A 25,915-nucleotide genomic window follows, 5' to 3' on the forward strand; every position below is an offset into this window, starting at 1 on the left:
CTCAATTTTTTTTTCTATCTCTTGAATAAAAATCAGTGGCATGCCGACTCTGACTTGGGATGTGCTCTTTTCAGAAAGCTATCAGGACAAAGCCACTGTAGTGGAAAAGATGTATTTCTGAGGCCCCCCACCAGATAGTGTGACAAACTGTCTGTCATGAGAGAATCCTGTGTGGACCTTACCTTAGCAGAAAACAGAAAATGCTGGGAAACAAAAGGGAATGAATGCATGAATACACTGATATAAACGATGAAGTACCCTGCAGCTAGAAAAAAATGAGAAGCTCTCTGTACCCTTCCATGGAATAATCTCCAAAATATATTTGGAGCAAGGTACAGGAGCGTATGTGTAGTATACAACATTTTGCTTAATAAATTAGAGGAGGAGAATAAGAATATCTAGCTATACCCATTCTATTCCATTATATTCTACTCACATGTGTATATAGAAACAATGGAAGGTTTGTAAAAGTGGTTGCCTAAATGACAATGAGAAAATATGTTGTAACGGACAGATTTGAAAGCTTGACTTGTCTGAATATCTTATTTAATCATTTTAAATTGAAGAACATTCAAATATTTTATGTAATCAAAATTTTATTTTTTTATATCACTAAACACTAAATATAGTGTGCACCAGTAAATAAATTAATTGATTAATTTATTTGGCAAACACATATTAAAAACCCCTTTTATATTAGGTACAACTTTATTTTTTTTTCTTATTAGTCATCCATTTTATACACATCAGTGTATACATGTCAATCCCAATTGCCCAATTCATCACACCCCCCACCCCCACCCCCCACCGCTTTCCCCCCTTGGTGTCCATACGTCTTTTCTCTACATCTGTGTCTCAATTTCTGCTCTGCAAACCAGTTCATCTGTACCATTTTCTAGGTTCCATATATATGCATTAATATACGATATTTGATTTTCTCTTTCTGACTTACTTCACTCTGTATGATAGTCTCTAGATCCATCCATGTCTCTACAAATGACCCAATTTCATTCCTTTTCATGGCTGAGTAATATTCCATTGTATATATGTACCACATCTTCTTTATCCATTCATTTGTCGATGGGTGTTTAGGTTGCTCCCATGACCTGGCTATTGTAAATAGTACTGCAATGAACATTGGGGTGCATGTTTCTTTTTGAATTATGGTTTCCTCTGGGTATATGCCCAGTAGTGGGATTGCTGGGTCATATGGTAATTCTATTTTTAGTTCTTTAAGGAATCTCCATACTGTTCTCCATAGTGGCTGTATCAATTTACATTCCCACCAACAGTGCAAGAGGGATCCCTTTTCTCCACACCCTCTCCAGCGTTTGTTGTTTGTAGATTTTCTGATGATGCCCATTCTAACTGGTGTGGGATGATACCTTATTGTAGTTTTGATTTGCATTTCTCTAATAATTAGTGATGTTGAGCAGCTTTTCATGTGCTTCTTGGCCATCTGTATGTCTTCTTTGGAGAAATGTCTACTTAGGTCTTCTGCCCATTTTTGGATTGGCTTGCTGTTTTTTTTTTTTAATATTGAACTGCATGATCTGTTTATATATTTTGGAGATTAATCCTTTGTCCAATGATTCATTTACAAATATTTTCTCCCATTCTGAGGGTTGTCTTTTCATCTTGTTTATGGTTTCCTTTGCTGTGCAAAAGCTTTCAAGTTTCATTAGGTCCACTTGTTTATTTTTGTTTTTATTTCCATTACTCTAAGAAGTGGATCAAAAAATATGTTGCTGTGATTTATGTCAAAGAGTATTCTTCCTATGTTTTCCTCTAAGAGTTTTATAGTGCCTGGTCTTACATTTAGGTCTTTAATCCATTTTGAGTTTATTTTTGTGTATGGTGTTAGGGAGTGTTCTAATTTCATTCTTTTACATGTAGCAGTCCAGTTTTCCCAGCACCACTTATTGAAGAAGCTGTCTTTTCTCCATTGTATATCCTTGCCTCCTTTGTCATAGATTAGTTGACCATAGGTGCATGGGTTTACCTCTGGGTTTTCTATCTTGTTCCATTGATCTTTGTTTCTGTTTTTGTGCCAGTACCATATTGTCTTGATTACTGTAGCTTTGTAGTATAGTCTGAAGTCAGGGAATCTGAGTCCTCCAGCTCCGTTTTTTTCCCTCAAGACTGCTTTGGCTCTTTGGGGTCTTTTGTGTCTCCATACAAATTTTAAGATTTTTTGTTCTAGTTCTGTAAAAAATGCCATTGGTAATTTGATAGGGGTTGCATTGAATCTGTAGATTGCTTTGGGTAGTATAGTCATTTTCACAATATTGATTCTTCCAATCCAAGAACATGGTATGTCTCTCCATCTGTTGGCATCATCTTTAATTTCTTTCATCAGTGTCTTATAATTTTCTGTATGCAGGTCTTTTGTCTCCCTATGTAGGTTTATTCCTAGGTATTTTATTCTTTTTGTTGCAATGGTCAATGGGATTGGTAAATGGTAAATTTAATCCAAAAGATTAAAAAGGAGTTACATAAACTGAAAACAGACGATAAGAATGGAAACAAACTTGACAAAAAGTATGTGATTAGAAACAAGCTAGAAAAGTAAATCAAAGAAATATTCTACCCTTGTATAAAACATTGTGCAACTATTAAATCATTATATAATTCTAAATTCCATAGACTTTGGGAATATAAGTAAATTATTGTACTAGAAGTAATTATAAGTAATATAGATTATATAAAGTTGTTGGACAAGTCTCAGAGAAAGAAATTGGTTGGAAAATAGAGGATTCTGCTATTTTGTTCCATTTGAATAGAAGGAAATCCTAAATGTAAGTGATTGATTTAGAAGTTTACTTCAAAGTAATAATCATTTGAGCACAATTCCTCCAGTGTCAGAGACTATTATTCTATTTTTAAGCAAATTCAGTCTATTTTTTGAACATCTTAGTTGCATTGTATATTATTTACACTAAATAAGTCATCATGCTATAGGAATTTAATAAGAAGATAGTCATGTCTGCAACAGACATACAGTTGAGGTAAGTTTTATTTGATCCCAAGGTTGCAGCTTTACTCTTGCTTTGTTATCTGAGATGAAGAAATGATTCCTCTCATTTTATTTGAAACCTGGTGTGAAATTATAAGGTTGAATTAAAATGTATGGCATGACTATTTCAATGAAGACACTTTCTGCTGCTAGTAGTAGAGAAAACCCAATCAATTTGGCTTTGATTTGTTTTTTACTTATTTTACATAGCAGATGGGCCCCAGGTAGGGCACCTCCAGAGCTGATCAATGTAGCTGTCCAATAGCTAAATATATCCATCACCTCCAAAAATTTCCCTGTGTTCCCCACCTTTATTGTCATAAGAATCCTTTCCATGAGACTTATCATCTTAACAAATTTTTAATTACACAAGAGGCAACTTAATTTTTCCCAGAGTGTGATATTGGGTTTCATAAAATGAAATCTATATTTGGTCTTTTTCCCCATTCCTGGCACAGTTCTCCTAAAACGCTTGGAATTTCCAAAGTGATGAGAGCCACAAAGGTGTCTCGTTATATTAATGAGTTGACAGTTGGACTCCACTTAGGGGTGGGGGCTGGTTCCTGTGATCAGACCCACTCCCTGACCTCTGGGAAAGAGAAAGTACTTGGAGGTTGAAACAACAGCCAATGGCAACTCAGGGGACCCCAGACACAGCAGAAGAGCCCCCATCTCAGAGCCTCAGGTGGCAACACCAGCAACACGGGCAGCAGCAAAGCACCAATGACTCCAGAGGCACAAGAAGTGACAGTGAGAGCACCTTGCAACACCTCTGACAGAAGAACTCAAATATAACCAGAGGCAGCTCAGGTAAGAGAAACCAAAACCGTGTGCTCTAGTGCCACCTACTGGAAAACAAAAGAAAAGCCTCTAACTTCTAAACCCACGATTCATCAGAATAGAAGCGTGCTCGCTACTTCAAATGTGCTGGCAGAGGACAACTTATCAAGCACCATGAAGAACCACAGCAATAGTGTACCACAAAAGTAAATAATTCTCCAGAAAACAATCATAAGGTCATGGGATATGGTGCTCTAACTGACAGAGAATTCAAAACAACTGTCAGGAAGAAACTCAACGAGCAACGAAACTCACAAAGGCAGAACAGAAGGAATACTTTCCCAAAGAGATTGAAACCCTAAAAAAAAAAAAAAAAAGAACCAAATAGAAATTCTGGAGCTAAAGAACTAATAAACGAGATGAAGAATTCTTGAGAAAGCACTGGAAATAGAGCAGACCGTATGGAAGAGAGAATTTGTGAGCTCAAAGATAGAAATGTAGAAATGATACTAGTAGAAGAGGAAAGAGAAAGATCTTTTTATTTATTTTTTTAACATCTTGATTGGAGTATAATTGCTTTACAATGGTGTATTAGTTTCTGCTTTATAACAAAGTGAATCAGCTATACATATACATATGTCCCCATATCTCCTCCCTCTTGCGTCTCCCTCCCACCCTCCCTATTCCACCCCTCTAGGTGGTCACAAAGCATCAAGCTGATCTCCCTGTTGCTATGTGGCTGCTTCCCACTAGCTATCTATAAAAATATGGAATGCTTCACGAATTTGCGTGTCATCCTTGCGCAGGGGCCATGCTAATCTCTCTCTTTATGGTTCCAATTTTAGTATATGTACTGTCAAAGCAAGCACGGAAATCTTTTTAGAATGCGGAAATTCTGTGAGAGCCATTTGACTCTTTCAGGAAGGGCAACATTAGGGTGATAGGTATCTCAGAAGAAGAGAGCAAGAAGGGATGAGAGAAGTTTATTTAAAGAAATAATGGCTGAGGGGCTTCCCTGGGGGCGCAGTGGTTAAGAATCCACCTGCCAATGCAGGGGACACAGGTTCGAGCCCTGGTCCGGGAAGATCCCACATGCCGCGGAGTAACTAAGCCCGTGAGCCACAACTACTGAGCCTGCGCTCTAGAGCCCACGAGTTACTACTGAAGCCCCTGTGCCTACAGCCCATGCTCCACAACAGGAGAAGCCACCGCAATGAGAAGCCCGCTCACCACAAGGAAGAGTAGCCCCCACTCGCCTCAACTAGAGAAAGCCCGCACGCAGCAACGAAGACCCAACGCAGCCAAAAAAAAAAGAATAAATAAAATAAATAATTTCTTTTAAAATATAATAAAAAAGAAAGAATGGCTGAGAACTTACCAACCAGGGGAAGGAACTGAATCTACAAGTCAATGAAGCAAATAGAGCCCCTCATTAACTCAATGCAAAAAGACCATCTCCAAGACACATTATATTAAAATTGTCAAAAGTCAATGACAGGGACTTCCCTGGTGGTCCAGTGGTTAGGACTTCGTGCTTCCACTGCAGGGGGCTCGGGTTCAATCCCTGGTCAGGGAACTAAGATTCCACATGTTGCACAGCACAGCCAAAAAAAGAAAAAAAAAAAAAAAAGTCAATGACAGAGAATTTTTTAAAGGCATCCAGGGAAAAAAGGATAGTAACCTGCAATGGAACCCCCATTAGTTTATCAGCAGAGTTCTTAGCAGAAATTCTACAGGTCAAGAGGGAGTGGAATGACATTCTCAAAATACTGAAAGATAACTGTTAGCCAAGAATACTCTATCCAACAAGGTTGTCATTCAGAGATGAAGGAGAAATAAAGACTTTCTCAGACAAACGAAAGCTGAGAGAGCTCATCAACATATACCTTCCTTACAAAAGATGTAAGAAGGAGCTCTTCTACCAGAAATAAAAATGTAACTGAACCCAGGTTCAGTTGTTCGCCATTCATAAGCCAATAATTTGAGAGGCAAGTGTCAGTAGGAAGGAAACGTGCTTTAATCAGAAAAGCCAGAAATCTGGGGAGAAGGTGGACTTGTTTCCCAAACCAACTCCAAAGATTCTGCTCAGCCATGACAGTTTTTAAAGGGAAAAATGGAAGGAAAGAATCTCAGTGAATCACCAAGGCAGGAGGCTGGGTTCTGCATCATTCTCCATTGAGTGCAGACTGGCCGACTCTCTTCAGATGTTATCTTGCCTGCGTGATCTCCTGAAGGATTGCTTGGGGGGGGGGGGGGGGTTGAGCTGCTGGGGGTAGAGAGCTAGTCATTTTTTAACTGCTTTTTATCTAGGAAAAGAATCAACAGGTTAGACAAGGCATGGTGTGCATTCAGGAGAGCATAAGTCGGGAGTTAGTTTCAATTGCCTAGTGATCTCATTCCTATAATTAGGTTCTTTTAAGGTTAGAGAGGAATAGAAATGGGCAAATAGGAAAGGGGCAAAAGAGCTGCTTTCAAAAAGGTAAAAAGTACACACAACTTTGAGTAAGGTGATACGCAGACAGAATCAGAAAATTGCAGCTCTGTATCAGAATAGGTTTTCAAACATTTATTGTAGCATAAAGGTAAAAGGGGGGCGAGGCATAAAAATAACTATAGCTACTTCAATTTGAGAACAAACACAACATAAGGGATAATTTGAGACAACAAAAACATAAAAAGGGAAGAGGAAAAATACAGAAGTCATATAGGTAAATGAAGATAAGATGCTATCAGCAGAAAAAAAGACTATTTTATATATGAGATGTTTTATACAAATCTCATGGTAACAACAAAACATAAACCTAGAGCAGAGACATGAAACATTAAAAAAGAGGAAACTGAGAAAAACATCCTTTAACACCACCAAACTAAAATGGCAGACAGAAACACAAGGAAAAAAGAAGCAATAGAGACATAAAACAACCAGAAAACAAAAGATAGAACGGCAGTACCATGTCCTCATCTATCAATATTCACCCTAAATGTAAATAGATTGAATTAACGAATCAAAAGACACCACTGTAACCGCTACTCTGTTCTCTGTACCTAAGCATTTATTTTTGTTTGATATGTCTTGTTTATTTTGTTTTTATTTACTTGTTTTTGCAGTCCACGTATCAGTAAAATCATACAGATTTCTCTATCTGATTTATTTTACTTAGGGTCATACACTCAAGGTCCATCCATGTGGTTGCGAATGGCAAGACTTCATCTTTTTTTATGCTGATAGTATTCCATTGTATGTGTGTGTGTGTGTGTATACATATGTATATATGTATGTGTATATATATATATACCACATCTTTCTTTTATCCGTTCTTCTGTTGGTGGGCACTTAGGTTGTTTCCATATCTTGGCTATTGCAAATAATGCTGTGATAAACATGGGGACGCATATATCTTTTCGAGTTAGAGTTTTCATAGTCTTTGGATAAATACCCAGAAGTGGGAGGAGGGTGAAATGGGTAAAGGGGATAAACTCTATGAAGATGAATGGAAACTAAATCTGGCAGTGAGCATGCTCTAGTGTGTACAAAAATAGAAATATAAGGTTGTAACATAAAACTTATATAGTGTTATAAACTAATGTTACCTCAATAAAAAATAAAAGAAAAAAACTATAATTCACTGAAAGCATTAAATTTTACATATACAAAGAGTGAATTTGTGGTAAGTAAATTATACCTCAAGAAGCCTGTTAAAATAATCTTTCTTAAAAGAAAGAGTCTTCCTAAGCAAGACAGAAAGTGTAGAAGACATAAAGAAAAATATGTATTTGAATAAAAATTTTTAATTTATTTGCATGGATTAAATAAATTTTAAAGAAATATGTAAAGCTCAGAAAACTTTGCAACACACAAGGCTGACAATGGGCTAACTTTCTTATTATGTAAAATTGCCAACAAATCAACAAATAAATGAACAAAAATAAACAACAGAAAAGTGGGCAAAGATACAGACTATTTACAGAATCAAATACACCAAAAGCCAATAAACATAAAATATTTACTCAAACACACCAATAATCAGAAACAAATTCAAATAGCAATGTGATGAAATATTTCTCCCCCAAACTGGCAAATATAATAGTCTGGGTTTTTTAAATAAAGGATTTACAAGAGTCTGTGGGAATAGATTCTCTCGTATATTATTAGTAGCATCATGAATGAGTGGGAGCTTGGTGGTATCTATTAAAATATTAAAGTGCAAATGTTACATGATTGACACAACAATAAAATCCACATCCATATATCTGCAATGTTCTGTGCCTCTACAAAATGTATCTGCTGAAACCTAGTCCCTAATGTGATGGTATTAAGATGTAGAGCTTTGGGGGGTGATTAAGTCCTGAAGGTGGATCCCTTATGAATGGGATTAGTGCCCTTATAAAGGGCCAAAAAGACCAGGGTCTTCCCTTCCACCATGTGAGCCCACAGTGAGATACTGACAGTCTGCAAACCTAGAAGAGGGTTTTCACCAGAACTCGACCTTGCTGGTATCCTGATCTCAGACTTCCCACCTCCAGAACTGTGAAATATAAATTTCTGCTGTTTATAAGCTACTCAGTTTATGGTATTTGGTTGTAGTATCCTGAATGGACTACGACAATATCTATCTAAAAGAAACAATCCTACATGAGCTTAAAGAGACTTGTAATTGAATGTTTGTTGCACCAGGTTAGGAATAACAAAATTATTTCCAAATTCAAAAAGAAAAACTGACAACTTTGTCTTGATTATGAAAATTCTGTACATCAAAAAATTATAAGATATGTTAAATATTGGTGTATATCCCTTTGGGTAGTTGGATAATCCCAGACTTCCATCCTAGATAAAAACATTCTAAATAAATTCTCATACATGTGCCAAGATGACATATTAAAAAAGTAACTGAAGAGAAAAGAAACAGTCTTAATTTTAAGAGAGAGAATGGATGAATTGTGGTATAGCCGTGCAAAGGACTAATATACCAAGTTTTAAGTGAATGATGTAGGACTAGCAACCTGTCTAGCAAAAAAATCATAAACTACAAAAGACCCAGAATACCCAAAGCAACCCTGAGAAGGAAGAACAAAGCCAGAGGTATCGTACTTCCTGGTTTTAAACTATAGTAATAAAAACAGTATAGTACTGACATTAAAATGGACACATAGACCAGTGGAACAGAAAAGAGAGCCCAGAATTAAACCCTTCCATATATATTCAACTAATATTTGACAAGGGAGCCAAGAATATCCAATGGGGAAAGGATAGGGTCTTCAACAAATGGTGCTGTGTAAACTGGAGAAACACATGCCAAAAAAAAGTAGAAGAAAGGAAATAATGAAGATAAGAGAGGAAATAGAATGGACAATAGATGTATAATAAAGAAAATCACAAAGCTAGAGTTTTCTTTTTTTCTTCTTTTTTTTTTTTTTTTGATAAACCACCTACAAGACTGATAAGGAAGAAAAATCCAAATTACAAATTATTAACGTCTGTAACAAAAAGATGCAATTGCTACAGATTCTACAAACATTAAAAGATACTAACAGGATATAAAGAATTTTGTGCCGGTAGATTTGTCGTTTTGATAAAATTCTTTGAAAAACAATATTTCATGATCTATTTCTGTATAACAAATTACACCCAAACTTAGTGGCTTAAAACTACAGCCATTTAATGATTTTTCACAGTTCTGGGAGTTGACTGAGCTTAGAAGGTGGTATTCACAGAGGGTCTCTCATATGGTTGCAGGCAGATGGTAGCTGGGGCTGGGGTCCTCTGGAGGCTCAACTGGGACACAGAGATACTCTCTCCCTCAGCAATTCCAGTGCCTCTAACGTGGCCTATGTGGTCCCATCAGCAATGAAGGCAAACTTCTTTCCTGATGGCTCAGGACTTCCAATAGGAAAGTAAAAGCTGTAAGCCTTCTTTAGACGTACTCTCAGAATGGTCTAAGTCCAAGGCCAGCTACATCTCCATGAGATGAATGACAAATACTTTGTACCCTAATCAATCTACCCCACAAAATTTACCAAAGCTGACCCCGAAACTAGACAATCTGTATAGTCCTACAGATGATTTTTTAAAAATTGTTAAGTGTAATAAAATCATCCCTCAAAGGAAATTCAAGGCCCAAATAGTTTGCAAGGATATGACTACTTTTGAGAGGAGGGAGTGGGCTTTGATTGGCCTGCAGCAGGGAGACTTATGCAGCAGCAGGAAAAGTTCTATTTCTTGAACTGAGCATTGATTACAGGGGTTTTGCCTTAAGTCATGTATTGAATTATACATTTTATGTGGTAATCTCTATCTCAGTTTTATTTTAAAGGAAAAAGTCTTTTAAAAAACAATGAAAAGGGAGCAGTGACTATCTGAACGTTTGTCTTCTGAAGACTGTGGGGCTGCCTTTGGAAGAGAGAAAGATGGAGATCACGACTTAGAGGGTTAGGGCTGGACCACAGAAAAGTAAAAAGTTTGGGATTGGAAGGAGCTAGGTCTTAGGGGAATTTCTGGTCCTTGGAAATGGGGACTATTATAGACAAGGAGGAGGAAGAAGGGCACAAAGATGAGAGATGCGTGATCTCAGAACACAAGACTCTAGAGTCAGTTCAGGACTCCGCCAAGCTCTCATGGAAACGAGTCATCCAGAACATTGACCTCATGAATGTCCTTCACTTAATCCAGGGCCACTCAATCCCTCTTCAGGCTCCAGGGGGAGAAGCTTCTATTAGGACCTTAATGTGGCTGTGGACGAAGAACTGCTCTTGGGACCTGCAGGGACAGTGATAAAGTCCCGTGAGTCCCCCACCCTCCAGCACAGGGACTCAGCAGACAGCGCACCCAGCCAGAGTCACTTACATCTTATCCCAGTGATCCCTGAGAGGTATGATCAGCCCTCCCTGCCTTGCATCTTAGACGTTAGGAAGAGTGGGAAGCGGGGAAAGCCAGGGGGCAGGTGGCAGGGGTACTCCTCAGAGCTCATTACCTTTCCGAGCCCTGGTGTGGATGACGATCCCCACCAGAAGGAAGACTAGCCCAACCAGGAAGGCTGCAATTCCACTCAGCATCTTTCTCCAAGGATATTCAGACTGAGCTCCTATGGAAAACATGTATTAAAGTGAGCCAAAAGCTCCCAGTATTTGGTGTACCTTCGTGAAATCCCAGAACCTGTGCTGGACACCAATCCAATGCTATCTAGGGAAGGACTACATCTTGGAAGCCAAGGTTTGTACTCATGGAGTTTCTGTTAATGATTCTTATAATGCCCCCCTAAATGCCAAGGCCAAAGCATTAGAGGACAGTAGTTCCCAAAGTTGGAAGTAAGTGACAAGGTGATTACACCTCCATATTTCTTGGAAGATCCAAGGATAGCCATGTTTTTTCCCACCCCAACCCAAAGACCCCAATTTCTATGACTCCCTCAGATCAGAGGGAAGAAGAACTAGTGTTGAAGCCAAGATGAACACAGAGGTAACACAGGTCTTGAGTCAGATTGAGCCGAGTTTTGTCCAGAAAGTATAAGCTGATTCTCACTCCACTCCACAGAAACAGGGCTCAGCAGGCTGGGATGATCAACAAGGCAGGTGTAGACCTCTCCAAGTTCAGGAGTCATTGCCAGCATCACCATTGTCTGAAAGGTCCAGTCTCCATTCCTAATGAGGCCAGTGGACATGACCCCCTCTCTCTGTTCCTGCCCATTCCGGAACCACGTGATCTTGATGTCCCCTGGATAGAAACCTGTCACAGAGCAAAGCAGCAGATTGTGGTGCTGCAAGGCTGGGATCCTCTCTGGATACACTGTCACCTCTGGTTGCACTAGCAGGGGAGAGAAGACATGAGACATGGTGAAGGAAATCCACAAAGCCAACACAGGAGTTTCATTAAAGGTTATCTCAGCCCCGTATTTCTTTCCCAAATCACCCAAGTAGAAACTGGAAATGTGGGAAAATCTCACCCCCAAAGACTCAAACACTGGATATGTTAGTGTCGCAAGGAGGATTTAGGCTTTATCACATGCCCACAATTGCCCCTTGTATTTGGGAAGACACTAGCCCTTAAAGTCCCTGAGAACTGGGGGTCTGGGACCCAAGACCACCATGAACTGACCCCTGAGGATAGTGAGTGAGTCACAATTGAGGACAGAATGTATACAGACTCCCCTGCTCCTGACCCATCTATCCTGAAGCAGGAAACTGCCCAGTACAAGGAAGAAGAGCCACAGCCAGGCTCACACGGGGGAGATTCCTGAATCCCTGCAGTCCCCACCTTACACCTCACCTTTTCTCCCCACAGTGAAGGGTGCACCCAGCTTGTAGTTGTGTCTGCAGAGCGCATCCACAGAGGCTCTACTCCTTGCCAGTATATCGGGCCGATTGTTCCACAGCTCAGCGTCAGGCTGGCCCAGCTCCGTCAAGGCCACAAACATCCCCAAGTTGCTGTCAAAACGTGCATACTCCTCCAGGTTAAAGATGAATCTGACCACAAACTGCACATTTTCTGTCCCATTAGTGAAGTAACAGTCAGCCTTTGCCTGAATCACAAAATCTTCTAGAAAACCAAAAAAAAAGACTATGAACCAGCCCCAATTAGGAAACCCATACCTGGTTTATTATGCCAGACCACATTGATTGGAGAAGAGGCCTTTGACCTCAGTAAATCGGCCAAAGTAGCCTCTGCTCCCCTGGGCCCCACCCTGGTTCCTCTTAGCAAAGAGACATCCATTCTTCTTTGAAAGAAGCCTAAGGTCCAGCCTACCAGGCCAGCCAAACAGGAGACCTGTAACCCAAAGAAGCAAGTCAGAATGTGTCCAGAGACATAAACTTTCATTCAACAAATATTCATTCCTTTGACCAATATTTATAGACTGTTTGCATTTTGCCAGACACTGTGCTAAGTTTCTCCAAGCCAAGCTTTCAGAAGCCCAAGAATTCCCAGCCCTGTATGGAATAGTTCAATAGTATTCTTGCCGTTAGTAGGTTAATTCTACATATTCCTTCTGGAGTAAAGTGAAAGGAGGATGGAGGTGGGGTAAAGAAATGCAGAGTAGGTTCATAGTAGGTGTGAAATAAACTACCCTTCTGCTTTCCACTCACTATGGGTTTTCTCAAGAATTTTCTTCTGTGGACTTCCCTGGTGGTCCAGTGGTTAAGACTCTGTGCTTCCACTGCAGGAGGCACAGGTTCAATCCCTGATTGGGGAACTAAGATTCCAGGTGGCACAGCCAAAAAAAAATTTTTTTTTAATGAATTTTCTTCTGGACATTTTCCTTTGCACGATTACTGAGAGACCTCATCCCCTCTGTTGGCTCTAGTAAGGTAATGACCTCATTACCTCTATCTATGTTGGGTAAAATAGTATTAACTCATGACTTGAAGATGCCTTTTATCATCATCATCATCATCATTGGCCCTGTATGCACAGTTCTAGTGGTTGTAATAATATGGTGAATATAGGGTTAACTTAAACCTTTTCTGGAAACTTTTATATTAAACACTTCCACTGAAGAATGAATTAAAAAATCCAAATCCTTCAATATCCTGTGATAAACCATAATGGAAAAGAATATGAAAAAGGATGTATAACTGAGTCACTTTGCTGTACAGCAGTAATGAACACAACATTGTGATTCAACCATACTTCAATACAAAATAAATTTTAGAGACTTCCCTGGTGACATAGTGGTTAAGAATCTCTCTGCCAATGCAGGGGACATGGGTTTGAGCCCTGTTCCAGGAAGATCCCACATGCCACGGAGCAACTAAGCCTGTGCGCCACAACTACTGAGCCTGCACTCTAGATCCCAAGAGCCATAACTACTGAGCCCGTGTGCTACAACTACTGAAGCCCGCACGCCTAGAGCCTGTGCTCCGCAGCAGGAGAAGCCACCACAATGAGAAGTCCGCGCGCTGCAACTAGAAAAAGCCCGTGTGCAGCAACAAAGACCCAACACAGACCAAAATAAATAAATATTTTTAAAAATAAATTTTAAATAAATAAGTAAAAATGCAAGTCCATTCTCCATTATGATTTTCCACTTTCAAAGTACCTTATTAGTATTGATAGTGATTAGTTTGAAATCTATACTGACTTTCATACAATGTAACTCTTTTCTAATTGGCATGTTCTCCAAAACAATTTAATTTCCCAAAGCTATTTAATCAGTCTTCATAGGTAAGAAAAAGTATGATTGTGTATTGTGGTCTGGATGTTTGTGTTCCCTCCATTCACATGTTGAAACCCCAACCCCCAAGGGTAATGGTATTAGTCGGCAGTGTTGGGGGAGGTACTTAGGTCAGGAGCATGGATTCCTGATGAAAGGGATTAGTGTCCCTAGAAAAGAGGTTCCAGAGAGCTCCCTAGCCCCTTCCACCATGTGATGGCACAGAGAGAAGGTGTCCGCTCTGAACCAGAAAGAAAGCCTTTCCCAGAACACAACCATGCTGCAGCCTTGATCTCGGACTTCCCAGCCTCCAGAACTTTGAGAAATAAATTTCTGTTGTTTATAAGCAACGCAATCTGTGGCATTTGTCATAGAAACCCAAACAAACTAAGGTGGTGATAGTTGTCTTAGATTTGAAGATCTGGACAATTTTAAGAGACAAACTGGTAAATGGACCTGGATTGGTCTCAATTCACTTAAGTTCTAGTTCATTTTACATAGAAACAGACACTTCCCCTCCCTGATCTGCTTCCCTATCAATAAAGACAGGTTTGGATTCACGAACACCAACACCGAGGTAGAGCTCAAAAGCATTGTGTTAGGTAAGAAAAGAAACAGAATGTGATTCATCACACAATGACATTTATTAAAATTTAAAAATACAGGAGGGAGCAGAGTCAAGATGGCGGACTAGGAGGTTGTGGAGATCGTGTCTCCCCACAACTAGGGCACCTACCAGAGGCTGGTGGGGGACCTTGACACCCAAGGGGATAGAAGGAACCCCCAAGTGACTGGGGAGGACATGGGGGAGAGCGAGGGGGAAAGAGAAGTGGAGGTTGGAGGGAACCAGTGCCCCTGAGGGGTGGCTGGGGGAGGGGAGGGGTTTCTGTGCCTGGAGGGACCCTTGGAGTTTCAGAGGACTCGGGGGAACATGGATAGCATTTCTCCTGCCCACTCGGGCCCTGAGTCCTCCACCATCCGGGGACCCCTCCTGCCATGTGGGTCCTAAGGGTGTGGGAGAGAGGGGGTAGGGGAAGAAGAGTAAAGGTGAACGGGGAGCCTGCTAAGGTCTCAGGCCTGATCATCCCTACTCTGAGGCCAGAGGCACATCAGGGCCCCTCCAACGGCACTGAGCCTAATTCCCACCCCCCACCCCAAGGGCTTAAGCATAAGGCCCCGCCCCCACCTAAATGATGCCATTGCCTAAGCCCCACCCCACATAGCCAAGGCCTTTTCCGGCCTTTTTTTCCCTATATTTTTGCTACTGTGATTCTGTTTTACCTTCTGGTTGTTGTTTCATTTATATTTTATTTTTTCTAACATATCTGTTAGTTTTCTAATCTTTTATTATTGTTTACTCTTTGTTACTTTCTGCCCTTTTTTATTTTTTTGCCACCCTGTGCAGCTTGCAGGATCTTGGTTCCCAGGCCAGGGGTCAGGGGTCAGCTCCTATGGTGGAAGCACTGAGTCCAAATCGCTGGATGAACAGACAGCCTCAGACCCCAGGGAATATTAATCAGAGTGAGGTCTCCCAGAGGTCCTCATCTCAGCACCAAGACCCAGCTCAAGACCCAACAGCCTACAAACTCCAGGGCTGGAAGCCTCAGGCCAAACCACCAATAAGACGGGAACACAGTCCCACCCATCCAAAAAAAAAAAAAAAATGAGACAATAAAAAAATATCTTACAGATGAAGGAGCAAGATAAAAACCGACAAGACCAACTAAATGAAGAGGAAATAGGCAACCTACCTGAAAAAGAATTCAGAGTAATGATAGTAAAGATGATTCAGAATCTTGGAAATAGAATTCAGGCATGGATCGAGAAAATACAAGAAATGTTTAACAAAGACCCAGAAGAACTAAAGAATAAACAAAGATGAACAACACAGTAACTGAAATTAAAAATACAATAGAAGGAATCAATAACACAAAAACTGAGGCAGAGGAACAAATACGTGAGCTTGAAGATAGAATGGTGGAAATAACTACCAAGGAGCATAATAAAGGAAAAAGAATGAAGAGAATTGAAAACAGTCTCAGAGACCTCTAGGACAACATGAAATACACCAACATTCGAATTATAAAGGTCTCAGAAGGGGCTTCCCTGGTGGCGTAGTGGTTGGGGGTCCGCCTGCCGATGTGGGGGACGTGGGTTCGTGCCCCAGTCCGGGGGGATCCCGCGTGCCGCGGAGCGGCTGGGCCCATGGGCCATGGCCACTGGGCCTGCACATCCGGGGCCTGTGCTCCGCGGCGGGGGAGGCTGCAGCAGTGAGAGGCCCACGTACCGCAAAAAAAAAAAAAAGTCTCAGAAGAAAACAAAAAGAAAGGGTCTGAGAAAATATTTGAAGAGATTATAATCAGAAACTTCCCTAACATGGGAAAGGACATAGCCACCCAAGTTCAGAAAACACAGAGAGTCCCATACAGGATAAACCCTAGGAGAAACACACCAACACACATATTAATCAAACTAACAAAAATTAAATAAAAAGAAAAAATTTTAAAGCAGCAAGGGAAAACAAAAAAATAACATACAGCGGAATCCCCATAAGGTTATCAGCTGATTTTTCATCAGAAAGTCTGCAGGCCAGAAGGAAGTGGCAGGACATATTTAAAGTGATGAAAGGGAAAAATCTACAACAAAGATCACTCTACCCAGCAAGGATCTCATTCAGATTCGATGGAGAAGTCAAAAGCTTTTCAGACAAGCAAAAGCTAAGAGGATTCAACACCACCAAACCAGCTTTACAACAAATGTTAAAGGAACTTCTCTAAGTGTGAAGCACGAGAGAAGAAAAAGACCCACAAAAACAAACCCAAGACAATTAAGAAAACTGCAGTAGGAAAATACGTATTGATAATTACCTTGAATGTAAATGGATTAAACGCCCCAACCAAAAGACTCAGACTGACTGAATGGATACTAAAACAAGATCCATATATGTGCTGTCTACAAGAGACCCACTTCAGATCTAGGGACACATACAGACTGAAAGTGAGGGGATGGAAAAGGATATTCCATGCAAATGGAAATCAAAAGAAAGCTGGAGTAGCAATACTCATATCAGATAAAATAGACTTTAAAATAAAGACTGTTACAAGAGATAATGAAGGACACTACATAATGACCAAGGGATCAATCCAAGAAGAAGATATAACAATTATAAATATTTATGATTTAAATAAAATAAATATGATTTAAATATCCTCCCAACATAGGAGCACCTCAATACATAAGGCAAATGCTAACAGCCATAAAAGAGGAAGTCAACAGTAACACAGTAATAGTGGGGGACTTTAACACCCCACTTACACCAATGGACAGATCATCCAGACAGGAAATAAATAAGGAAACACAAGTTTTAAATGACATAATAGACCAGATAGATTTGATTGATACTTATAGGACATTCCACCTAAAGCGGCAGAATACACTTTCTTCTCAGGTTCACGTGGAACATTTTCCAGGGTAGGTCATATCTTGGGTCACAAGTCAAGCCTCAAAAATTTAAGAAAATTGAAATCGTATCAAGCATCTTTTCCGACCACAACACTATGAGATTAGAAATCAATTACAGGGAAAAAAAACTGTAAAAAACACAAATAGATGGAGACTAAAGAGTGCACTACTAAATAACCAAGAGATCACTGCAGAAATCACAGAGGAAATTAACACATACATAGAAAGGGCTTCCCTGGTGGCGCAGTGGTTGAGAGTCCGCCTGCCGTTGCAGGGGACACGGGTTCGTGCCCCGGTCCGGGAAGATCCCACATGCCGTGGAGCGGCTGGGCCCGTGAGCAATGGCCGCTGAGCCTGCGTGTCCCGAGCCTGTGCTCCGCAGTGGGAGAGGCCACAACAGTGAGAGGCCCGCGTACCGAAAAAAAAAAAAAAACATAGAAATAAATGACAACGAAAACACGACGACCCAAAACCTATGGGACACAGCAAAAGACTTCCTAAGAGAAAAGTTTATAGCAATTCAATCTCACCTCAAGAAACAAGAAAAACCTCAAATGAAAAATCTAACCTTACACCTAAAGCAACTAGAGACAGAAGAACAAAGAAAACCCAAGTCAGTAGAAGGAAAGAAATCATAAAGATCAGAGCAGAAATAAATGAAATAGAAACAAAGAAAACAATAGCAATGTCAATAAAACTAAAAGTTGGTTCTTTGAGAAGATAAACAAAATTGATACACCTTTAGCCAGACTCATCAAGAAAAAAAAAAGGAGAGGATGCAAATCAATAAAATTAGAAATGAAAAAGGAGAATTACAACTGACACCACAGAAATTCAAAGGATTATAAGAGACTACTACAAACAACTATATGCCAATAAAATGGACAACCTGGAAGAAATGGACAAATTCTTAGAAAGGTACAATTTTCTAAGACTGAACCAGGAAGAATTAGAAAGTATAAACAGACCTATCACAAGTAATGAAATTAAAACTGTGATTAAAAGTCTTCCAACAAACAAAAGTCCAGGACGAGTTGGCGTCACAGGCGAATTCTATCAAACATTTAGAGAAGAGCTGACACCTATACTTCTCAAACTCTTCCAAAAGATTTCAGAGGGAGGAACACTCCTAAATTCGTTCTATGAGGCCACCATCACCCTGATACCAAAACCAGAGAAAGATATCACACACACAAAAAGAAACTTACAGACCAATATCTCTGATGAACATAGTCACAAAAATCGTCAACAAAATACTAGCAAACAGAATCCAACAACACATTAAAAGGATCATACACCATGATCAAGTGGGATTTGTCCCAGGAATGCAAGGATTCTTCAATATATGCAAATCAATAAACGTGATACACCATATTAACAAATTAAGGAATAAAAACCATATTATCAGGCTTCCCTGGATGCTCAGTGGTTAAGAATCCACCTGCCAATGCAGGAGACATGGGTTCGAGCCCTGGTCCAGGAAGATCCCACATGCCGCAGAGTAACTAAACCCGTGATCCACAACTACAGAGCCTGCGTGCCACAACTACTGAAGCCTGTGTGCCTAGAGCCCGTGCTCTGCAACAAGAGAAGCCACCACAATGAGAAGCCTGCACACCGCAATGAAGAGTAGCCCCCACTCACCACAACTAGAGAAAGCCTGCACGCAGCAACAAAAACCCAATGCAGCCAAAAATAAACAAACAAACAAATAAGTAAATAAACCATATGATCATCTCAATAGATGCAGAAAAATCTTTTGACAAAATTCAACACACATTTATGATAATAAAAAAAAAAAAAACTCTCCAGAAAATGGGCATAGAGGGAACCTACCTCAACATATTGGGTGGGCCAAAAGGTTTGTGTGTTTTTTTCTGTAATATGGCTCTAGTAGAACTTAGTTGTCTTTAAATTCATTCAAAACAATTTTGTTAGATTGTATACGACAGCTGTCATATCGGCATACATTTTTTAAAAATTATCAAAATTGGTGAATATTTGTGTAGCCATTTTAATATTGAAGATGGAAGAAAAAAGCAACATTTTCAACATATTAGGCTTTACTATTTCAAGAAAGGTAAAAACGCAACTGAAACGCACAAAAAGATTTGTGCAATGTATGGAGAAGGTGCTGTGACTGATCAAACGTGTCAAAAGTGGTTCACGAAGTTTTGTACTGGAGATTTCTCGCTGGACAATGCTGCACTGTCGGGTAGACCAGTTGAAGTTGATAGCAATCAAATTAAAACAGAAATTGAGAACAGTCAGCGTTATACCATGCAGGAGACAGCCGACATACTCAAAATATCCAAATCAAGCACTGAAAAGCATTTGCACCAGCTTGGTTATGTTAATGGCTTTGATGTTTGGGTTCTCTGTAAGTTAAGCAGAAAAAACGTTCTTGGCCATATTTCCGCATGTGATTCTCTACTGAAACATAATGAAAGAGTTCCATTTTTAAAACAAATTGTGATTGGTGAAGAAAAGTGGTTACTATACAATAATGTGGAAAGAAGAGATCGTGGGGCAAGTGAAATGAACATCCAACAACCACACCAAAGGCCGGTCTTCAACCAAAGAAGGTGATGCTGTGTATATGGTGGGATTGGAAGGGAGTCCTCTATTATGAGCTCCTTGCAGAAAACCAAACGATTAATTCCAACAAGTACTGCTCCCAATTAGACCAACTGAAAGAAGCACTCGATGAAAAGCTTCCAGAATTATCAACAGAAAACGCATAATCTTCCATCAGGATAATGCAGGACCTCATGTTTCTTTGATGACCAGGCAGAAACTGTTACAGCTTCACTGGGAAGTTCTGATTCATCTGCTGTATTGACCAGATATTGCACCTTCGGATTTCCATGTATTTTGGTTTTTACAATATTCTCTTAATGGAAAAAAATTCAATTCCCTGGAAGACCGTACAAGGCACCCGAAACAGCTCTTTGCTCAAAAATATGAAAAGTTTTGGGAAGATGGAATTATGAAGTTGCCTGAAAACTGGCAGAAAGTAGTGTAAAAAAAATGGTGAATAAGTTGTTCAATAAAGTTCTTGGTGAAAATGAAAAATGTGCCTTTTATTTTTACTTAAAAAACGAAAGGCACTTTTTGGCTCACTGAATAATAAAGGCCATATATGACAAACCCATGGCAAACATCATTCTCAATGGTGAAAAACTAAAAGCCTTTCCACTAAGATCAGAAACCAGACAAGGATGTCCACTCTCACCACTATTATTCAACATAGTTTTGGAAGACCTAGCCATGGCAATCAGAGAAGAAAAAGAAATTAAAGGAATACAAAATGGAAAAGAAGTAAAACTGTCACTGTTTGCAGATGACATGATACTATACATAGAAAATCCTAAAGTTGCCACCAGAAAACTACTAGGGCTAATCAATGAATTTGGTAAAGTTGCAGGATACAAAATTAATGCACAGAAATCTCTTGCATTCCTATTCATTAACAATGAAAAATCAGAAAGAGAAATTAAGGAAACAATCTCATTTACCATCGCAACACAAAGAATAAAATACATAGGGATAAACCTATCTAAGGAGGCAAGAGACCTGTACTCAGAATACTATAAAACACTGATGAAAGAAATCAAACATGACACAAACAGATGGAGAGATATACCATGTTCTTGGATGGGAAGAATCAATATTGTGAAAATGACCATACTATCCAAAGCGAACTACAGATTCAATGCAATCCCTATCAAATTACCAATGGCATTTTTCACAGAATTAGAACAAAAGATTTTACAATTTGTATGGAAAACAAAAGACCCTGAATAGCCAAAGCAATCTTGAGAAAGAAAAGCGGAGCTGGAGGAATCAGGCTCTCCAACTTCAAACTATACTACAAAGCTACATTAATTAAAACAGTATTGTATTGGCACAAAAACAGAAATATAGATCAGTGGAACAGGATAGAAAGCCCAGAGATAAACCCATGCACCTATGGTCACCTAAACTATGGCAAAGGAGGTAAGAACTTACAGTGGAGGAAAGACAATCTCTTCAATAAGTGGTGCTGGGAAAACAGGACAGCTACATGTAAAAGAATGAAATTAGAACACTCCCTAACACCATACCCAAAAATACACTCCAAATGGATTAAAGACCTAAATGTAAGACTGGACACTAGAAAACTCTTAGAGGAAAACATAGGAAAAACACTCTTTGACATAAACCACAGCAAGATCTTTTTTGACTCCACCTCCTAGAGTAAGGAAAATAAAAACAAATGGGACCTGATAAAACTTAAAAGCTTTTGCAGAGCAAAGGAAACCATAAACAAGATGAAAAGACAATCTTCAGAATGGGAGAAAATATTTGCAAACAAAGCAACAGACGAAGGATTAATCTCCAAAATACACAAACCACTCATGCAGCTCAATATCAAAAAAAACAAACAACCCAATCAAAAATGGGCAGAAGACCTAAATAGATATTTCACCAAAGTAGACATTTCACCAAAGTAGACATTTCACCAAAGTAGACATACAGATGGCCAAGAGGCACATGAAAGGCTGATCAATATCACTAATTATTGGAGAAATGCAAATCAAAACTACAATGAGGTATCACCTCACACCTGTCAGAATGGCCATCATCAAAAAATCTACAAACAGTAAATGCTGAAGAGGGTGTGGAGAAAAGTAACCTCCTTGCACTGCTGGTGGGAATGTAAATTGATACAGCCTCTATGGAGAACAGGATGGAGGTTCCTTAAAAAAACTAAAACTAGAACTACCATATGACCCAGCAATCCCACTACTGGGCATATACCCTGAGAAAACCATAATTCAAAAGGACACATGTACCCCAATGTTCATTGCAGCACTATTTACAATAGCCAGGACATGGAAACAACCTAAGTGTCCGTCGACAGATGAATGGATAAAGAAAATGTGGTATGTATATACAATGGAATATTACTCAGCCATGAAAAGGAACGAAATTGGATCATCTGCAGAGATGTAGATGGACCTAGAGTTTGTCATACAGAGTGAAGTAAGCCAGAAAGAGAAAAATAAATATCATATATTAACACATGTACATGGAATCTAGAAAAATGGTACAGATGAATCTATTTGCAGGGCAGGAGTAGAGATGCAGACGTAGAGAACAGACATGTGGAAACGGAGGCCAAGGAGAGGGTGGGACGAATTGGGAGATTAGGAATAACATATATACACAACCATGTGTAAAATAGATAGCTAGTGGGAACATGCTATAACACACAAGAAGATCAGCTCAGTGCTCTGTGATGACCTAGATGGGTGGGATCGGGGGTGGGAGGGAGGTCTAAGAGGAAGGGGATATATGTATACATATAGCTGACTCATTTCATTGTACAGTAGAAACTATCACAATATTGTAAAGCAGTTACACTCCAATAAAAAAATATTTTTTAAAATACACACAGGAAAACAATGCTACATCTTCCTAAAAGCCACCCTCATACTTAAAGACATACCAGACACATTAGAATGGAAGGGAGGGAGTGAGAATGGAGACAAGGGAAGAGAGGAGAGCGTCCTTGTTCTGATCAGTGATTACAAGGTGCTGTGAAGTCACTGGGGAAGATTAACTCCATTCTGTGCACTTGAGAACAATATAAAAGGACATTCAAATGGGTTAATAATGTAAGTTGATCAGGAAAGATCTCCCTGAAGAAATGGCATTTCAGTTGAGACTTGAAGGATAATTGTTACTGATCTCGAGCAGTAGATTTTCCTTCATTTCTACGTTCAGAGGAACTATTGGACTGAGTGTCAGGACAGCAGCATCCTTCCTTGGTCAGCCAGACTCATGTTGAACTCAGCTAATTTCAAACAATGCTCTAACCTCCAAATCTCTATTTTGTCTTACATTCTAAATAAAAATATTTTAAAAGTTAGTTTTCAGTCAGATCTGTGTCAGAGTTTAGATCTTACTGATTGTGCATGTGTTGTTGTTGTTCAATGGATATCATAAGCTCAGAGAGGTTTCTGTTCTCCAAGAATAATGATCTCCTCACACCCACCCTCCACACCCCTAGGTTTGTTCCTCTTTTGTGTTTAATGAGACTTTGACGTTCAAAGGAGTTCTGTTTTTTAGCATGTTATATCCTGTTTTCTTCTGATAAATATGTTTTCAGAATGTAATATCACTTCATGTTTGCATAGCTTAACTCCTCAGCTAGAAATATAACAGCAGTAAATACATGTACCTGGTAACACGAGGACAGGCATTCAATTTCTAATACATTCTAATACATCTAATACATGTATACCCTCCCTATAACCCCAGTTAATAATAAAAATTTACAGAAGATTATTCAAATACCAGAGTTTTTTTTTAATACTTGTGCAGAGGAGTACATAGGACAATGAGTGCATTAAAATGTAATCCAAAGTAGCCATATGATTGACTGATACCATGTATACTGTATCTTTTTCTGATTTAATAAAAAGTACATCTACATCTGAAAAAAAAAAGGTGGGGGATTTCCCTGGTGGCGCAGTAGTTAAGAATCTGCCTGCCAGTGCAGGGGACATGGGTTTGAGCCATGTCCTAATACAATTTCTAATACATTCAATTTCTCTCATTTCTCAAGATCGCTTCGTACAATCTGACCATATTATAGGGGCTTAAAAATGTCAAATGAAGCAACCTTCGTTTCCAAGTTCTTTTATTCACATATACCTCAATTGGATACATATGGAAACAGTCACAATCATCAAACTCCTGGCTGAAGGATAGCAGCTATTCTCAGACTGCCTCCATTTATTACAGCTCTCCAGACTGACATTAATACCATAAGGACCCTAAGCAAGCAATGTTTCCCTTTTTCCTGCCTCCGGACTCCTTGAATCCGTGGCTGTGGGACAGGAAGACCCTTTTCCTGCCAGTCCATTGCATGTGGTAAAGAGGGAAGGAATAATTTCCTGTCAAAGGGAAGAAGACTCTCTTTGAACCTAGAAGCCCCTTCCGGTGTGGACTGGAGCCTGGACCTGTAGGGAAAGGCCTTCCTCCCCCACGCCAGTTTTTGCATGTACACATGAAAGAAATCACTGTGTCCTTACCTGGAGCATCTCTGCCTTGAGTCATGGAGGAATCCAGCCTGACTACCGTCACTAACAAAGCCACCACCCAGGGAACCCAGCTAGAACCCATTCTGGAAGAAAACAAGCGAGACAGAAAAATCGTCCACCTCTTCAGAATGGGGCTTGCCCACACACAACTCAGTCAAAAATATTCATGAAGAATAGAGATACCTTTCTGGCCTCCCCAGGATTGGAAACTCCTCACATGGATAACCAATCAAGACAGAGGGGCTTTGTGTCATTAGGTGCTGGGTAGAATACTTTCATAAAGTAGTTACCACTCAAGAACTGTTGACCTGCAGAATCACTGGCAGCAGTTTAGGTACATGGAAACCGGCTAGGAGAAAAAGGTCTTAGAAGAACTGGGCAGATTGTTTATCATGGATCTTACTATCCTCATATAGCACTGTCCCTGGCCTGCTGTGACTAATAGATCTCCATGCCGATGGGGTCGTTCACATTGCCTACAGAGAGTATGTAAATAAAGAAGATAGTAGACAGCATTTTGAAGCATGGACCTTATGAAGAGTTAGGGAAAGGATTATCGGAGAAGAAATTGAAGAAACTGAGAATTACCTGAAGAGGATTTCCTGTAAACCAAGACAGGGGGAAGAAAAAAAAAAAAAAACATGGAGAGAGGATTCTCAAAAGAATAAAATGCTGCAAGAAATGGCTAAAAGGATAAAAGAAAAGAAAGCATTATTGCGTTTTATAAGTAATGGGGCACCAAAAACCTTCAATGGAACAGAGTGTTAAAGGTAGAAGCAATATTTCAAAAAGGTAAAGAGTGAATTAAAATGAGAAAATGAAGGCAGCAGATGTAAGCAGTCCTTCAAGAATTTTGGAAGTGAAAACAAGGGAAAAGATGAGACTCTCTCTTGAGAGAAAAGCAACACTAAGGAAAAATAGCTTTTAAGCTAGAAAAGATCTTCCTAAGTTTCTGAGTCAAGTGAAAGTCAACTGTACTTAGGATAAATTGAAGATAAAAAGGAGAAGAAAAGAGAAATTACTCTCCAAATGTTGATTGGAATCCAAATAATTGTCACACATGGCAATAAAAAGAGAAAGACTTTTTCAGATACATGAATGAAATAGGAAGGTTTGGGGTGATAGAGGGGAATGAGGAAGTTCCAGTTGTGTGGCTTCAATAAACTCAGTTTAGAACAAGGCAAGATCTTCTGCTAAAAGGAAACTGGAAAAAAAAAATTGATAACTAAGGAGAGCAAGACTCCTTTTTCGCCAAAGTGGTCTGTAAGTGCATTATCATTTAATTAGCATCACGCTCTATGGCCCAATATTGTGGACAGTGCAAGATGAAACAGACATGTTTCTTGTCCTCAAGAAATGTAAAACCTGGGTGGAGTGACAGGGAAACAATCCACTGTAATGTCAGGAAGAATCAAATCAAC

General features: G+C 39.6%; 1 protein-coding gene and 1 non-coding gene across 3 annotated transcripts; both read right to left on the reverse strand.

Annotated features, from left to right (window-relative positions):
• Nucleotides 1-4,557: 4,557 nt before the first annotated feature.
• On the reverse strand, nucleotides 4,558-4,665 carry LOC113631219 (U6 spliceosomal RNA). Its single transcript, XR_003437227.1, has one exon. It is a non-coding gene; the product is annotated as a U6 spliceosomal RNA (small nuclear RNA).
• A 2,904-nt stretch (nucleotides 4,666-7,569) lies between these two features.
• LOC113630964 (HLA class II histocompatibility antigen, DO beta chain) lies at nucleotides 7,570-24,610 on the reverse strand. Of its 2 annotated transcripts, none has more exons than XM_027126909.1 (5): nucleotides 24,486-24,610; nucleotides 12,057-12,326; nucleotides 11,313-11,516; nucleotides 10,765-10,875; nucleotides 7,570-10,550 (listed from the first exon to the last, which is right to left on the reverse strand). In XM_027126909.1, the coding sequence occupies exons 1-5, from the start codon at nucleotides 24,574-24,576 to the stop codon at nucleotides 10,507-10,509; spliced, it is 720 nt and encodes a 239-aa protein (XP_026982710.1). In that variant the 5' UTR covers nucleotides 24,577-24,610; the 3' UTR covers nucleotides 7,570-10,506. The 2 variants fall into 2 exon arrangements, with proteins under 2 accessions (XP_026982710.1, XP_026982709.1); XM_027126908.1 differs by having other exon boundaries at nucleotides 11,313-11,594.
• Nucleotides 24,611-25,915: the final 1,305 nt, after the last annotated feature.

Source organism: Aethalodelphis obliquidens, unplaced genomic scaffold (genome assembly GCF_003676395.1).
Source record: "Aethalodelphis obliquidens isolate GAN/ISIS:26980383/991018 unplaced genomic scaffold, ASM367639v1 scaffold31, whole genome shotgun sequence".
Lineage (NCBI taxonomy): Eukaryota > Metazoa > Chordata > Mammalia > Artiodactyla > Delphinidae > Aethalodelphis > Aethalodelphis obliquidens.